Source organism: Rhinopithecus roxellana, chromosome 3, assembly GCF_007565055.1.
Source record: "Rhinopithecus roxellana isolate Shanxi Qingling chromosome 3, ASM756505v1, whole genome shotgun sequence".
NCBI lineage: Eukaryota > Metazoa > Chordata > Mammalia > Primates > Cercopithecidae > Rhinopithecus > Rhinopithecus roxellana.
In genome coordinates this window covers 68,556,931-68,574,028 of record NC_044551.1, presented here as the reverse complement: position 1 = coordinate 68,574,028, position 17,098 = coordinate 68,556,931, and the positions used below count along the sequence as shown (strand labels likewise).

The following is a 17,098-nucleotide window of genomic DNA, read 5'->3' as shown; positions in this document are numbered from 1 at the left end:
GAGATCTTGTGCAATCCTGCCTTTCTTAAAAGCCCCGGTGCTTAATAAACTTTATGTTTTCTGTTCTGCTTAAATATAGGAGATCAGGATTCAAACTAATGAAGACTCTAGGCTATTCAAGGGCTTGCTTCTCTGAATAATTCCTCACACTCCCACACTCTGTTCCTGCATAGTGCCTTGAAAAGAGTACACAATACAATTAGCTAGTGGTTGGTGAACTGGGTGATTCAATGATTAAAAAGGATGGTTACTATGGGCATTTCAAGTTTCATGGTAGGGTAGCAGGAGAGAATGGACTTTTTTTCCCCCTTGAATTTATTAAAGACTCCAGATAAAAACTGCCCACATCATCGCTGGGTAGGGTCAGCCACAAGGGGTAGGACAGCCTGGAGTACTGGGCTGGCTATTTCTTGCCTTCCTGGACTTGATCCCACTTTCCTATGAGAAAGCACCATCAAACTGTGCTTTGAGATTCTTACATTTTATTTCATAAACCACAAACATGATGAAGCAGAAAGAGCCCTGCTTGGGAATCAGAAGCCCTCTGTTTTGGTCTTGGCCAGGAACTTTTGAGCAAGTCACTTTGCCAACCCAAGCCTTCGTTTCCAAGTTTGCAAAATGAGGTTGCACCAGAGGATCTTCAAGGGTCATACAATCCTAACAGCGTGTGGATTACTGTGAGCCACGTTTCCGTGTGACTTGGGCAAGTTACCTGATTTCTCTACATCCTAATTTCTTTATCTGTGAAATACCGATAATAGTAGTAACTAGCTCATGGGCTTGTTTTACTTTTTTAACTTTTGCTAATTTACCAAGATGACTACATGCCCAGCACACTTTAAAATTTATTTTTTGAATTGACAGATAAAGTTGTATTTACCTTGTATAACATGATGTTTTGAAGTATATATAATTGTGAAATGACTAAATCAAACTAGTAACATCTGTGCATGGGTTTTATTTTATTTAGATGAATACACATAACATAAACTAGCAATTTTAAAGTGTATATTACATTCACAATGTTGACAAACCACCATCTATATCAAGTTCCAAAACATTTTTATTACCCTTGAAGGAAACTTTACATTCATTAAGCAGTCACTCCCCGCTGGCCCTCTCACCCCAGCCCCTTGCGACCACTAATTTGCTTTCTGTCTCTATGAATTTGCCTATTCTGAATATTTCACATAAATTAAATCATACAATGTGTGACATTTTGGGTCTGGCTTCTTGTACTTAGCATAATGTGGCCAAGGTTTATCCACATTGTGGCATCTGTCCGTACTGTGTTCCTTTTTATGGCTGAAGAGTATTTCATTGTATGGCTACACGACAATTTGTTTATCCATTTATCCATAGATGGATGTTTGGTTTGTTTCTACCTTTTGGCTGTTGTGAATAATGCTGCTATAAACATGGGTATATGTGCATTGGTTTGAGTTCCTGTTTTCAGTTCAGCTCACGGGGTTGTTGTGGGAACTGGACACATGCTTACTACCTAGTCGGGGCATGGGGGCACCACTGATGCCTTTAATATTATTCTGAAGGTGTGCAAAGAGGGTCCTACTAGGGATCTGTCCCAGATCCAGGAGCCAGATCTCACTTTCTCTCCATGACTGGTTTTTAGTCTCTGTTTCTCTTCATTCTCACTTACTGTCATGGATAGCAGGGAAAAACCAGAACAAAATGAATAAGGTGGATAAGGTAGGGGAGATGTCATGGGAAATGAGAATGGGAGGTGTATGGCTGGGGACAACCATTGGGCAAGTATCATGAGCAATGTCGAGGGTCAGGAAATATGGTGGTGGTCCTGGGAAGGATCAAGACTCTGAGGTGGGTTTGGAGAATGAGAAGTGCGTGTTGTCGACACCTCTTCCTGCTTCTATAGGGGTTGGGGTGGGGATGGGGCACATGCCACTAGCAGAGTATGGTCAGGGCAAGGGAATGGCTCAGGCAAGGATGAGTAAGGCAGCAGGAGATGGCTAGATGAGTGAATTGGTGGTTTTGTCCATGACTCAGGATTCTGGCTGTCAATGAGGGGAGAGTTAGTGCTGAAGCTGGGAATGAGCTCTGGGAATTGTCAGCTTGAGGTCGGGTAACAAAATAGTAATAAGCAAACACCAGGTATTAGAAAGCTAAAGCTGCCAGGAAGGGCATGGTCTTGGCTGCAGGTGTCCTTGTTGGATGCGAATTGGAACATGCTCCTCGTTTGTGCCTAGCAAGCACGGAGATGGAAGTCTCTAGGAGCAGGGTGTGCCACCGTCTTGAGTTCCAGGGAACCTCTGCTTAGGTGCCAGAGGAAGCAGAGGAAGACTGTGTAGCTTTAGACAAAGCAAGTTTTTCCTAACATGGAGTAAAGCAGCTGAGACCTAGACAGGTTTCATTCTTGACCCGAGGTTCAAGAGAACTGAAAGGAATTGCTCCCATCTTCACCCACATACTGGGAATCTGGATACAGGGCAAGAAGGTGGAATCCTGTACGTTGGCTCGGTTGAGACTGCAAGAAAGTGGCCATGTCAAGTGTGTGCATCCCTGAATTGTCTATTCTGGCCTCAGTTATTGACTTGATGAGATTCCCTTTCCCAAAAGTCAAATAAGGAGTACCCTGTGTAGGAGACCTTTCAGGGTGTATAGGAGAACAACAGTCTTGGCATAGATGAGGTTGTGAATCTGCAGGTTGCTCTCTTTGATGAAAATAATTCTGTCCTAATGTAGCACTTAGGGGAAGTGCCAGAATTTGACTAGGGAGGGAGCCTTGAAGCCAGGGCGGAACCACATTCTAATACTATTTTTTTTTCTGCACATTGCATGCTGTCCTTTGCACATCCGTCAAGCCTCTTGCCTCTCATTCTTTTTATTTCACAACTCACAAGTAACTTCTAGAGCCTCCTGAGAGCCCCCATGAGAATTAGTGTTTTTTGAAGCTGGAATGGAATTTAAAGACCATCTTATCTAATCCTCCCATTTAACAGAGGAGGAAACACAGGCTGTGAGATTCACTCACAGGGAGGTTACCAGGCAGATGGGGGTGAGGAGTAGGGGGAGTTGTGGGGTGGGGATTGAAGAGTCAGGACTATAACTCAGGTCTCCAGGCTCCCAGGCCAGTGTTCTTCCCACTGTTGTGCAAGCTTTGAGAGCTCACGTGTGGTTACAGGAGTTTGTACGTCCCTTGGGGACCACTCAGGAGATAGCACTTCACTGCACCCATCCTAAGAACCTTGTTAGGTGTTAGTGGACACTAACCTGTGAATCAAGGAGACCATACCCATTACTAGTAAGAATCATTAAGGATCAAGTGCTGAAAATCGCATTCAAGACAGAAGCAACAAAATCAGAGAACATTAAATGTGAGGGTCAAGGGAATATGGAAAATTCCACATAAAATGATATGGCATATGAGGGTGGTTCAAAAAAGAGAGTATAGAGAAACTGGACTTCTTTTATGGATGGAGGAGGGCCTCAGAAAGATCACAGCATCTTGGGAAATGGTGATATATTTAAGGTTATTGTCTGGGCTGGGGAAACCAGATGTCCTCAGGACTAGATAAGTAAGTTATAAATATGCCAGGCACACAGTTGGCATAGAGAAAAATGGGAAATTCTGAGAGGTTTCCTGACAGAGAAGGCTGCAGATTTCCTTCTCAGTGAGGTTGCTGTCACCCTGCCCAACCAGAGGCAGTGGCAAGGACTCTGCTAACATGCTACGGCTTCCCCTCAGATGGCAGGGACAGCACGCCATGACCGAGAGATGGCAATCCAGGCCAAGAAAAAACTCACCACGGCCACCGACCCCATTGAAAGACTCCGACTGCAGTGCCTGGCCAGGGGCTCTGCTGGGATCAAAGGACTTGGCAGGTAGGACTCAGCTACACGTAGCAGGGAATGGAGTGGAAAGGAACGACTTGGCCAGGTGAGGCTAATGTTGGCCACGTGGTCTTGAGCAAGTCATTTCCTCCTAGGGCTCAGTTCCTTATTTGTAAAATGTGGCGTGTAGAAGAGTTGATCTATGAAGTCCCTCACAGTTTTTGAATCTTAGACCCAGATTCAGCAAGACTCATATCTGCTACAAGACAGTGCAGCTCTGGGAAAATATGAAGTAAAGGGAGAAGCAGCATGTGCCCTGGCATGGAGATGCTTACCAGGACAAAGAGAGGAACTCTCTCTGCAGCTGTGATAATAAAGTCCAGGGTGGAAGAGGGAGGAAGGAACAGCCATTTAGCCCTAATTGCAGAATTTGGAGTCTTGCTCTCAGGCAATCATTTCTCCGTCACTTCGAGGGACACTGGCATTGCTTGTCAGATAACTGACCACTCACTGCCAATGAAGTTCTATCAGCTGGGTAGCTCCTGTTCTCCCACCCTCTGTCCTCTGAGTGTGAATAGTTTTAAGGACTGAGAAACCCAAGGGGAAAGAAGATTGTGAGCCTCCTGAGGGCAGGTCCTGTGCATCATAACAAACTCCATCAAGAGCCTGCCATGGGCCAGGCATTGGACACATCTCAGGGACCCTTGGGTGAACAAGGCTTCTTAAGCCCCCATGGAGGACTAAGACTATGGAGTATATGAGTGATCTAAATGTATCTCAGTGGTGTGAGAAGTTGTATATTAGAAAGTACAGGATGCCAATGGGAGGGAAATCCAGCCCTGCACCCGGATGATGCGGAAGGCTTCACTTCCAGCAAGGTACTGTGTGCCTGGGAGACAACTCTGAACAGTCCAAGTCTCAGACTAAGCCCAGCTCTGTCAGAAGGCCAGGCAGTGGGGATATGGACCCTGGTGGCCAGGCTGCCCCAGTCCAATGGGAAGACCAGTCCTCATGCCCTCAGTATTGTGTCACTTCAACCTCTACCCCGTTCATCATGGGTCCACATCATTGCCCTTAGTGCAAACCCTTGAGGAAGCCTCTCTTCCACTCTCTGGTTCACTCAGTGGAATCTCTCCTGCTGCCTGTGCTGTCTTCATCCCATACCCACGCTGCACACTGTGTCTCTACCAGCCTTTCCACTGGGAACCAGTCTACGGTGAACAGACACCATTCCATCCTAGGCCTTTTGCAGAATGTGCCGTCTGCCTGCCTTACTGACTTTGGCCTTCTCTAAGTACCTCCTAACTTGAGTGGAAGCTGCCCCTTCTCCTCCACTCCTACCTTAGGGTCAGTTGAAGACTAAATACTCTCTTTCAGTCTAACTCCAAATCCCAGGTCATATTCACCCCTTTGTTCATTTATTTCTTTCCCATAAATCCTGTCTTAGAAGGGCATCTCTTCAGGTTAGACTCTGCCATCTTCCCACCCGCACAACATTTAGCATTCTGTGAAGTGTTGCCTCCTAGCACCATCTTTCCACCCTGTCTGGGTCTTTATCCTGACCAAGATCAAGGTGACTCTATCATTTATAACCTTGACACCTTCATTTTTTGACATGAAATTCTTGTGGTTTTCAACAGTATATGTTCTTTCTTAGTAATTTCCAATTGCCTTGTAAATGTAGATACTTCTCTAGTATCTAAATTTTTAAGATTCTTTTGCCAGTATCCTTAATTTATCAGACACCTTGGCTACTCCTAAGTTAGCACATCTCTACCCTGGCCCCTTGCCACATTCTTGGAATGATATCCGTTCCTGAGATACAAACTAATTTCACCATATATATATATATGTGTGTGTGTGTGTGTGTGTGTATATATATAAAATCAGGAAAGATATAGCTAATTAGCCAACTAACCAGTGAATATCTCTGTGTGGTTGTCTTAGTATCTAGTCCAAACAAAACAAAAACAAAACAAAAGTCTTTTTTTTTTTTTTTTTTTTTTTTTGCAAATACAGCTTCTTCTGCAGCCCCTGCTGTCTTCGTGGTATTACTACTCTTCCAGATCCTTGGGTTGAAAACTTTAGAATTACCTTCATTAGCCCACCCTATTGACTCCTTTATTTTTATAATATCTTGAAATCTTTCCTTTTTTAATTTTCATTCCAATTCCTCAAGTATAGACACTCAACATTTTTTCACTGGACTCTTACAATAGTATTCTTACTGGTTCCTTTGCTTCTAAGTTTTCAGTCCTCCAATTCATTCAACTCACTGTTGCTAGAGTTCTCTTAGTTCTCCTATTGCTAAAGTTCTCATTATTTTGATAATGTCACTTCAAGTCAACCATTTAATGACTTTAAAAATGACTTGCTAATATAGTTGAAACTTTTTAGCACGTAAGGACATTTAAAAGTCTTTAGATTCTGATTACTTTAACTTTCCATCTTTTAAAAAAATTATTCTTTAAGTGCTGGGATACGTGGGCAGAATGTGCAGGTTTGTTACATAGGTATACACGTGCCATGGTGGTTTGCCACACCCATCAACCTGTCATCTACATTAGGTATTTCTCCTAATGCTATCCCTCCCCTAGTCCCCCACCCCTGACGTTCGTGTTCCCATGTATAATGTTCCCCTCCCTGTGTCCATGCGATCTCATTGTTCAACTTCCACTTACAAGTGAGATCATGTGATGTTTGGTTTTCTGTTCCTGCATTACTTTGTTGAGAATGATGGTCTTTTAATTGGGGCATTTAGCCCATTTACATTTAAGGTTAATATGATTATGTGTGAATTTGATCCTGTCATTATGCTGCTAGCTGGTTATTTTGGCCGTTAATTGATGCAGTTTCTTCATAGTGTCGATGGTCTTTACAATTTGGTATGTTTTTGCAGTAGCTGGTACCAGTTTTTCCTTTCCATGTTTAGTGCTTCCTTCAGAAGTTCTTGTAAGGCAGGCCTGGTGGTGACAAAATCTCTCAGCATTTGCTTGTCTGTAAAGGATTTTATTTCTCCTTAGCTTATGAAGCTTAGTTTGGCTGGCTTTGAAATTCTGGGTTGAAAATTCTTTTCTTTAAGAATATTGAATATTGGCCCTCATTCTCTTCTGGCTTGTAGGGTTTCTGCAGAGAGATCCACTGTTAGTCTCATGGGCTTCCCATGGTGGGTAACCCAACCTTTCTCTCTGGCTGCCCTTAACATTTTTTCCTTCATTTCAACCTTGGTGAATGTGATGACTATGTGTCTGGGGGTTGCTTTTCTTGAGGAGTTTCATTGTGGCGTTCTCTGTATTTCCTAATTTTGAATGTTGGCCTGTCTTGCTACATTGGGGAAGTTCTCCTGGATAATATCCTGAAGAGTGTTTTTGAGCTTGGTTCCATTCTCCCTGTCATTTTCAGGTACACCCATCAAATGTAGGTTTGGTCTTTTCACATAGTTCTATATTTTTTGGAGGCTTTATTCGTGATTTTTTATTCTTTTTTCTCTAATCTTATCTTCATGCTTTATTTCATTAAGTTGATCTTCAATCTCTTATATCCTTTCTTCCACTTGATCAAATCGGCTATTGATAGTTGTGTATGTGTCACAAAGTTCTCGTGCTGTGTTTCTCAGCTCCATCAGGTCATTTATGTTCTTCTCTAAACTGGTTATTCTAGTTAGCAATTCCTCTAACCTTTTTTCAAGGTTCTTAGCTTCCTTGCATTAGGTTAGTACATACTCCGTTAGATCAGAGGAGTTTGTTGTTATCCACCTTCTGAAGCCTACTTCTGTCAATTTGTCAAACTCATTCTCCATCCAGTTTTGTTCCCTTGCTGGCAAGGATTTGTGATCCTTTGGAGGAGAAGAGACATTCTGGTTTTTGGAATTTTCAGCCTTTTTGTGCTGGTTTTTCCTTATCTTTGTGGATTTATCTACCTTTGGTCTTTGATGTTAGTGACCTTTGGATGGGGTTTTTGTGTAGACATCATTTTTGTTGATGTTGGTGCTATTCCTTTCTGTTTGTTAGTTTTCCTTCTAACTCTCTGCTGCAGGTCTGCTGGAGTTTGCTGGAGGTCCACTCCAGACCCTGTTTTCCTGGGTATCCCCAGCAGAGGGTGCAGAACAGCAAATATTGCTCCCTGTTCCTTCCTCTGGAAGCTTCATCCCAGAAGGGCACCCACCAGACGCCAGCTAGAGCTCTCCTGTATGAGGTGTCTATTTACCCCTGTTGGGAGGTGTCTCTCAGTCAGTATGCATGGGAGTCAGGGACCCACTTGAGGAGACAGTCTTTCCCCTAGCAGAGCTTGAGCACTGTGCTGGGAGATCCTCTGCTCTCTTCAGAGCCAGCAAGCAGGAACATTTAAGTCTACTGAAGCTGTGCCCACAGCCGCCCCTTCCCCCAGGTGCTCTATCCCAGGGAGATGGGAGTTTTATCTATAAGCCCCTGACTGGGGCTGCTGCCTTTCTTTCAGAGATGGCCTGCCCAGGGAGGAGGAATCTAGAGGGGCAGTCTGACTACAGTGGCTTTGCTGAGCTGCACTGGGCTCCACCCAGTTCAAACTTCCTGGTGGCTTTGTTTACACTATGAGGGGAAAACTGTCTACTCAAGCCTCAGTAATGGTGGCCCCCCTCCCCTCACCAAGCTCGAGCATCCCAGATCAACTTCAGATTGCTGTGCTGGCAGCAAGATTTCAAGCCAGTGGATCTTAGATTGCTGGGCTCTGTGGGAGTGGGATCCACTGAGTTAGACCACTTGGCTCCCTGGCTTTAGCCCCCTTTCCAGGGGAGTGAATTGTTCTGTCTCGCTGGCCTTCCAGGTGCCACTGGGGTATGAAAAAAACTCCTGTAGTAGCTTGGTGTCTCCCCAAGTGGCTGCCCAGTTTTGTGCTTGAAACCCACGTCCCTGGGCATGTAGGCACCTGAGGGAATCTCCCGGTCTGTGGGTAGCAAAGACCATGGGAAAAGCATAGTATCTGGGCCAGAATGCACCATTCCTCATGGCACAGTCCCTCACAGCTTCCCTTGGCTGGGGCAGGGAGTTCCCCAACCCTCTGTGCTTCCCGGGTGAGGTGATGCCCCATCCTGCTTCTGGTCACCCTCCATGGGCTGCATGCACTGTCTAACGAGTTTCAGCGAGATAAGCCTTGTACCTCAGTTGCAGATGAAGAAATCACCCGCCTTCTGCATTGATCTTGCTGGGAACTGCAGACCGGAGCTGTTCCTAATGGCCATCTTGCTCAGATCACCCAAGTTCCTATCTTAATTTCGTTATTTCTTCCTTCAGAGCTGTTCTCTAGCTTTCTGAGATGCCCCAAGAATACGCTAGAAACTGCCGTTGCTCTGAAATGCATCCTTTCTCCCTTCACTTAAAACCACTAATTATCCTTTTTAGTGTTTCTCTTTCAATAACTTCTTAAGACCAGAGACTGCATCTCGTTCACCTTTTTATTCCTCTTTACAGGGCTTAGTGCAAAGTTCCATGCATTATAAATTCCTAAGCAGTGAATTTTATTGAATAACACATGGTGGCTTAATAATACATAATTAATTTCAGATTTATTTATGTTTTACAAAGAAACTGATAAGTTCACTTTCTGTAGCAGTGCTGTCTGTTCATTAATTAGTTATATGCGCTTATTGTTACTGGAACATTATTATTTCTAGGTCTTCTTGGCTGACAAAACAAGGAAACGTGTGTATAGTAATCTGCGTATAAACATTTTTTATTTATTTGTTTATTTTTAAAAGACAGAGTCTTGCTCTGTCACCCAGGCTGGAGTGCAGTGGTGCGATCTTGGCTCACTGCAACCTCTGCCTCCCAGGTTCTAGCGATTCTCCTGCCTCAGCCTCCTGAATAGCTGGGATTACAGGAGCATGCTCATGCCTGGCTGATTTATTGTATTTTAGTAGAGATGAAGTTTCACCGTGTTGCCCAGGCTGGCCTCGAACTCCTCAGCTCAGGCAATCTATCCGCCTCGGCCTCCCAAAGTGCTAGGATTACAGGCATGAGCCACCACGCTTGGCCTAAATATTTTCATATGTAATGATTTATGTCTATATTAAGCTAAACATGAGTTCACACTGCTGTCTCCAACTCTAATCCATGCCTCTTTTCCTATCTTATCTCTAAATTCTCACTCCCACTTTGAGAAACCTGGCTTCCATCTTTGTTATCCATTTACTTGATGGTTCAACTTCAGTGTACATGTACATCAGTGTCAGATTTGTTAACCTGTATCCCTGTGGGAAACAACTTTATCAACTAGAGTACAGTAAATTGTGGGCAGTTCCTGTGTTCTTACAGACTCTACTCATTTTCAAAGTACTTAAATCAGCACCTTTCTCTCTTATCCCTTTACCCCTTTTGGTGATGTTTCGTTCTTTCATAATACAGTGAGATTCTCTTGTCACAGTTTGCATTCCTTCCTGTGATTTTCTGACTTCCTAAATCATTTTTTAAAAAATTCATATGCATTAAGGTTTACGCCTTGTTCTGTAAAGTTCTATGGGTTTTAACAAATGCATAATGTCATGTATCCACCATCATAGTATTATAAAGGATAGTTTCATTGACCTAAAAATTCTTCTTAATTTTTGTGTGTATTTTCTTCAGAATGTTTAGAATTATGGATGATGATAATAATCGAACCCTTGATTTTAAAGAATTTATGAAAGGGTTAAATGATTATGCTGTGGTAATGGAAAGGGAAGAGGTGGAAGAACTTTTCCGGAGGTTTGATAAAGATGGAAATGGAACAATAGACTTCAATGAATTTCTTCTCACATTAAGAGTAAGTGGCCCCATTAATCAGTATATCTGATGAGTTTGGCTTTCATGTGGTTTGGGTTGGCTACCTTGAGGTTTTGTTTTCACAAGTTGTTAGTACACTGTGGGGAGGGGGTTGAGCAGAAGACTGTGAACAGACTTAAGAACTTTTTGGAGCAATAATAGTGCTGCTTATTATATAATAGCACACAAATACTATTTCACATCATTGAGGGGAATAAGATATTTTGTCACATGGGATACCAAAAAATCTCATTTGCTTATGTATGTCTCTGCATGTATTCTTCTATTTTTGTAGCCTCCAATGTCCAGAGCCAGAAAAGAGGTAATCATGCAAGCTTTTAGAAAGTTAGACAAGACTGGAGATGGTGTTATAACAATCGAAGACCTTCGTGAGGTGTATAATGCAAAACACCACCCAAAGTACCAGAATGGGGAATGGAGTGAGGAACAAGTATTTAGGAAATTTCTGGATAACTTTGATTCACCCTATGACAAAGATGGATTGGTAAGTAAAACAGTCTAATCTAGGGGAAATTTCTTCAATTTGAAATTGTAAGTGGGAAATAGGTTCAAACCCTTAAAAATTTTAACACATCGATATATATTTGTAGTAAATAGAAGTAAACTATTTCCCTAGGAACTACCTAGAAACTTCCCCATTGCCAGGGGAAACTTTCATGTTATTTCAGTTGAAAACTAATGTATGTATGTGCACACACACACTCATAGACATATATTGACATATATTGGTAAGGGATCCACATAAGTGATGACCTGTCATCGGGGGAATGTGATGTTTTGATTAAACATGCCATTTTATTGTTATTATATTTACCATACTCAGCTAGTTGCATTCCAATGAACTATAATAAAACATTTAACCTTGAAATGAGATTGTAATTTAATTTTGGGAAACAGATTTACAAGGCCTTTCAGGATGTTTTAGTGCCTTCACACTCAACCTTATGAGCCTCATTTATCATCACACTTTGCTATGTGGAAATGCCATTTGAAGGTAGTTTTTGGTAAAGGGGATGCCAAATAACAGAATTTACTCTGATTTATTCTTTAGTGTGCTTTGAGATTAACTTACATTTATAAACTGCACTGAATTTGAAAACAAAATCAACCACCCCATCTCCATTAACTTTTATCTTCAAGTTACAAATGCATAGCTTGGTAGGGTAAGGAATTATATAGCTCCATGACTGTGTCTAGGCTGAAATGAAAATGTCATCTGTCCTTTATCAACAGCCATAAATGGACTTTTTAGGAAAAAAACAAAAAAAACAAAAAAACAACCAGAGCCAGTTCTGTTCTTAGGTGACCTAAGGATTCTGGTGATAAGGAAAGGGGGTTGTCCCCTGGGTAACAGCAGCAGCAGCACAACCCCAGGGTTCATTGTCTCTTAAGCCCTTTACAGCACAGGAAAAGATTAGTGGCCCAGTGGACAAGAAGAGGGTGGTTAAGGGAAGAAGAAATAAACCTTCCTCTTCTGAAGGGAATGTCCTCCAACTTTTTAAATGAAACTTTGTGATGAGTCTTATTAGCAAGGGGTGGGGGATAGGAAGGTGACCTTTCTGTCCTTCCTGTTGACATTTCCCAGTCAGGGATGGAGATATACCCTCTATTTCAGGCTGAGGATTGTGGAGGCAGGTTTACAAAAGGGCCGAAATTCAATAGGGCAGCCAAAATCTCAGGGACAGAAATAAAAACTATATGTTTTCTTCCAGTATTGCTGGCCTTGATCAGTGAGATGTCAGTGGAAAAATAGCCAACTGCCATTTCCCCAAATTAGCCCACCCCTTTGTGGATCCCAGAGTGTGTCTGCTTCCTCTCTGCAGGTGGTTCCTTCTCATTGCCAGGGGAAACCTCAGCTACCCTTTTCTCAACAAAAGTCAAAATAGGCAGTTGTGATTCGGCTGATTCAAGTCTACACACAACCCTTTTTGATATTTATCTTAAGAAGCCACATTAAGCTCTCAAAAGCTCATAAAGGTTATTGAGGTTTTTAGCAGTTATAGCACTTGATGTCATCTGAATGTTACAGACCCTGTATTGATACCCAACTCTGGCTGTTCATAATCATCACCAAGAGGATTTATTAATGATGTAGATTGCTAGCTGTACTGCAGAACCACAGAATCTGATTTTCTGGAGGGTGGAGTCCAGGGCTTCACATTTTAATGTGTATCAGATGACTCTTACACTCATGCATATTTGTGATCCTTAGCTCTAAAAGGTTCAGAAATGACTGTTTTAAAATTACTAAATATAATATGCACATGATAGCACTTAGCATAATAATGAATCTGGGCAACATTTTTGAGCACATATCAACTGGGCATTTGCTAAGGGCTTACCAGGGATATCTCATTTAATAGACATAATAAAAGTTTTCTGAGAAGTGATGTGTAATTCAAACTTTTGCACACTGAATTGTATTTTAAATGCGCAAGAAATTGTTGATGTAGAGGAACTCCATGGTAAAGTCTTTTATTAGGAGAATAATTAACTTCTAATTTACCTCTTGCAAATAGAATTATTTTGCATATTAAGATTTTTTTGTGTTGAAGCATAGCTCTACTTGAAGCCAGTGTGCTCATTTATGGTTAAAAACATCCCATATAAGGCAAAATTTAAAATAATGCAAAAAATTCAGCATAGCCCCTAGCTAAGGATATTGTTTAAACTTGATAATCTAGGCTAAACTCTCAAATACCCATAAAGGTTGCTGGAGTTTGCAGCAGTCATGGAATTTGATGTCATAAATCTTGCACTAATACCTTACTGGACTCCCATAGCAGCCAGAAGTTATTTGGACAGAGGTGTGAAGCAATCGCATAAAATAAACTTTCCTTACCCCTTTTCTATCACTAAACCCCACCCCAATCTGGTGAGACATTTACTTCTTATTTTTTAATATCTAAGTTTCTAATTCTTCATGTGTATATATGACTTTATAATCACCATATTTTATTTTTTTTATTTTTTTTTTTTTTTTTTTTTTTTTTTTTTTTTTAGAGACGGAGTCTCGCTCTGTCACCCGGGCTGGAGTGCAGTGGCCGGATCTCAGCTCACTGCAAGTTCCGTCTCCTGGGTTCACGCCATTCTCCTGCCTCAGCCTCCTGAGTAGCTGGGACTACAGGCGGCCGCCACCTCGCCCGGCTAGTTTTTTGTATTTTTTTTTTAGTAGAGACGGGGTTTCACCATGTTAGCCAGGATGGTCTTGATCTCCTGACCTCGTGATCCGCCCGTCTCGGCCTCCCAAAGTGCTAGGATTACAGGCTTGAGCCACCGCGCCCGGCCCACCATATTTTTAAAAAGCCTCTTAGGACTTTAGTCCTTCAGGGAACATCAGTCTATTGCCTCATCTATCTCATAAAAAATTTTTAAATAATTAAAAAGATGTTAGGTCTATTACTGAGTGTATGTATCAATAGTAACCTAGATTTGTTTTAGGATTTTTCTGATGAATTTAGAGCTAAGGAAAAGGGATTGTATTGTGACTTCCATTACCCCCATCTGGGACCTTCCCCTGTATATATGATATATACCTTGTCACATAAATGTAGCCTAGTCAAGAGGCCTGCTAAAAGTAGGAGTGCCCAGTCTCTCATTTTTTCTAATGTCAAACAAAATGAATAAGGATAGTAATTATTGCTAACCAACAATTTACTATGATGAGGGCAAATTTATGGGAGATTAGAGAATTTGCGATTCAGGCCATTCCCAATATAAGTTGAGTCTCAGAAAACAAGCAAACACCTAGCTAAGAGTAACTGATGGCTTTTTCTGAAATGATCAAATACATTAGCTCTGACTTCTGGCTTGATGTCATCTGACTTCCAAGTGAGATTTAATGCTTCCTTTATCTTTTGCCCATCTTGGATTCCTTCTCCATTCTCCATCAGAGCCAACTCAACCCAGGTCACCCCATCCCATTGGGGGAGTTTGGGATGGAAGCATGGGGGTGTCGATACCAGTCTCAATCATGTATTGGTGTTTCAGTTAGGGTTTGCTTTCAAACCAAGAAATAGGAAATCTTATTAAACATTGGAATACACAAAGTAAGTTTTATGTTTTATTCTACTTGATGTTCTTGCTTAAGTGGCTTAAAGAGAACACAGCTGAGGTCTTTGTGATTTTCCTGGCCTTTCCTTCATGATCTCAAGATGGTTGCCTAACTTCAGCCAGCACATCTGAATTTCAGGCAGCAGGACAAAGGAGGGAGAAGGAGGGAATGAGAAAGGGCTAGAGCCTGCATGAGGAAAGCAAAAGCTTCCCTAGAAATTCATGTCAGAGTTCTGTTGTATCTTATTGGTGAGAACCCTATCACTTGGCCATCCCAAACTGCAGCTGCAGGGAAGTCTGGGAAAGCGAGTTTTGAGTCTTTCAGCTTTCATGGGAGAGAAAAGCTAGGGACAGGAGTATTACAGTGGATGTGGAGGGAGTCTCACTCAATGGCTGTCACCCTTGGTCAACCAACAGACAATAGAAACAACAAAGTAAAAATATTAGAAGTTTGGTAATTTTAATTAAAAAATAATTAGCTGTAAAAATGTTCCTCAAACTGTCACAGTAAAGTGCACAGTCAAAATGGCTCAGGGTCTCGTGTATAATGCTTTTACTTTACTTGCTATTTGCTGTTAAAATGATCCACTTACTTTGTTGGAGTATTTCACCAGCCTGCGGCCTTTTTGAGGACTAAGACTTTGTCTTAATTATCTTTGATATTCCCTGTTAAATTATTGTAGTGTGCACAACAATTAACTGGGATGTTTAGATTTTTAAGTAGTAAATTCCGCAACCACTTGCTTCCGAGATTCTGATTTAGCAGGTCCACGTAGGGTAGAGGCTGGGGACCTAGGTTTATGACAGACACCCCAGGTGGTCCTGATGTAGGTGGTGTGGATCCACACTGATAAACATTTCTCTGGAACCTCACACAACATGAGAAAGATAGAGAGAGGGCAATAATGATGTGTGAAACTAAATGTAATCCCTTAATGAGGGAATTGAAAACAGAGGCTGAGGAATCCAAAGGAGGAGAAGAATAAAGAGGTTCAAGAAAGGGGGACGCAAATGGTATCCTAATTTTGACAGAGGCTGTATGCATGTATTGTAGATGTGTATTTACAGTTCAACTATGAGCTGAGTTCAAATGCCTTTCTTTCTACTGCCCTTCCTTATGTTTTTAGTGGGAAGGGGTGGTATAAGAGAGAATTATGGATCCTGTGACTTTTTTTCCTGTTCACTTATAATTTCAGCAAACAGGAGAAGTGGGTCAGTCATCTCTTATGATTCCTGGAAGGCATAAGTGTGTCCCCAACTCATCATGTCAACCAACATGGTTAAATTAGAGTGTACATATTATCTAGGCCTGTTAAAAATAAGACTAATAACTGTTTTTTTCTTCTTCTCCAAAGGAAAGTAATATAAAATCCCAGCATAGATAAACACATTAGTCGATATTTCAAAGAGATGGTCTTGGGTGTAGAGTGGAGAGAAGCCAGGATGGGTGGGAGGCATGAAGCAGGAGTAAGCTTTTTAGTCACCCTGGGCCTTGAATGAGTTATTTATGTGTTAGAAAAGCATGCAACCTAGGAGGGTTTAGCTAGAAATCTGTTTCTTCACCCATAAAAGAGAACTCCATTTCTGGAAAGGAAAACATCACTTATCCTGACACAAGGACATGAGATGTTATTTCTGATGTGTCACAGAAAGACAGAAATAACTACAGTTGCAGAGCACTTCCTTCTTACTCTGAATTTCAGTCTCCCTTATCTGAATCGAAGACTCCCACCCTTAGAGAAAAGATGACAACCTGTGTCACTTTCCATTTGGGTTGGCTTAGAAACTTTCAAGACTTTCTTTCTCTCTTCCTAGGTGCTGTTCTCACACCATCCTCAACTTCACTTGTTCTTTTGTTTTAGATCAGTTCCTCAGCCATGATCACACACACAAAGAAATCCTCTATTTCCCTTCTATTTACAGGTGCACAAGGTGGGCCCCTATTGACAGAGTGAGAAGCAAAGTTTTGTTTTTGTTTCTAACTTTTCCACTGCAGGTGACCCCCGAGGAGTTCATGAACTACTATGCAGGTGTGAGCGCATCCATTGACACTGATGTGTACTTCATCGTCATGATGAGAACCGCCTGGAAGCTTTAAGCATGTGACCTGGGGACCAGGCCTTGGGACAGCCATGTGGCTCCAAATGACTAAACCTCAGTTCAAAAACCAGAATCATATTTGATTTCACACTCATCCTAATGTTTTTTTTCTGTGTCAAAGTACTGCTTTTTCTGGGGCCAAAAAGCAGGCAGAAATAAAAGACATCAAGTAGCCAACTGTGAGCTTGCCTTCACTGAGACTGTTTCCTTTGCTCTAAAATAGGACTTAAATAAAATGAGCTCTGTAAAGCTCCTAGTGCTGTGCTGATACATGCAGGTGCCTAATCAACTTCAGGTTTTATCCCTTGGCTATTAATGAAAGCTTGAGTATTTTAATTAAAACC

The 17,098-nt window shown here is 41.8% G+C and overlaps 1 protein-coding gene across 1 annotated transcript; it reads left to right on the top strand.

The window, feature by feature from the left end:
* The first annotated feature begins 429 nt into the window (after nucleotides 1-429).
* Nucleotides 430-17,003, top strand: CAPSL (calcyphosine like). The gene is made up of 5 exons (XM_030927514.1): nucleotides 430-703; nucleotides 3,722-3,858; nucleotides 10,404-10,581; nucleotides 10,876-11,085; nucleotides 16,651-17,003. Exons 2-5 carry the CDS (start codon nucleotides 3,722-3,724, stop codon nucleotides 16,750-16,752), a joined length of 627 nt encoding a protein of 208 aa, XP_030783374.1. The 5' UTR covers nucleotides 430-703; the 3' UTR covers nucleotides 16,753-17,003.
* The last annotated feature ends 95 nt before the right edge of the window (nucleotides 17,004-17,098 follow it).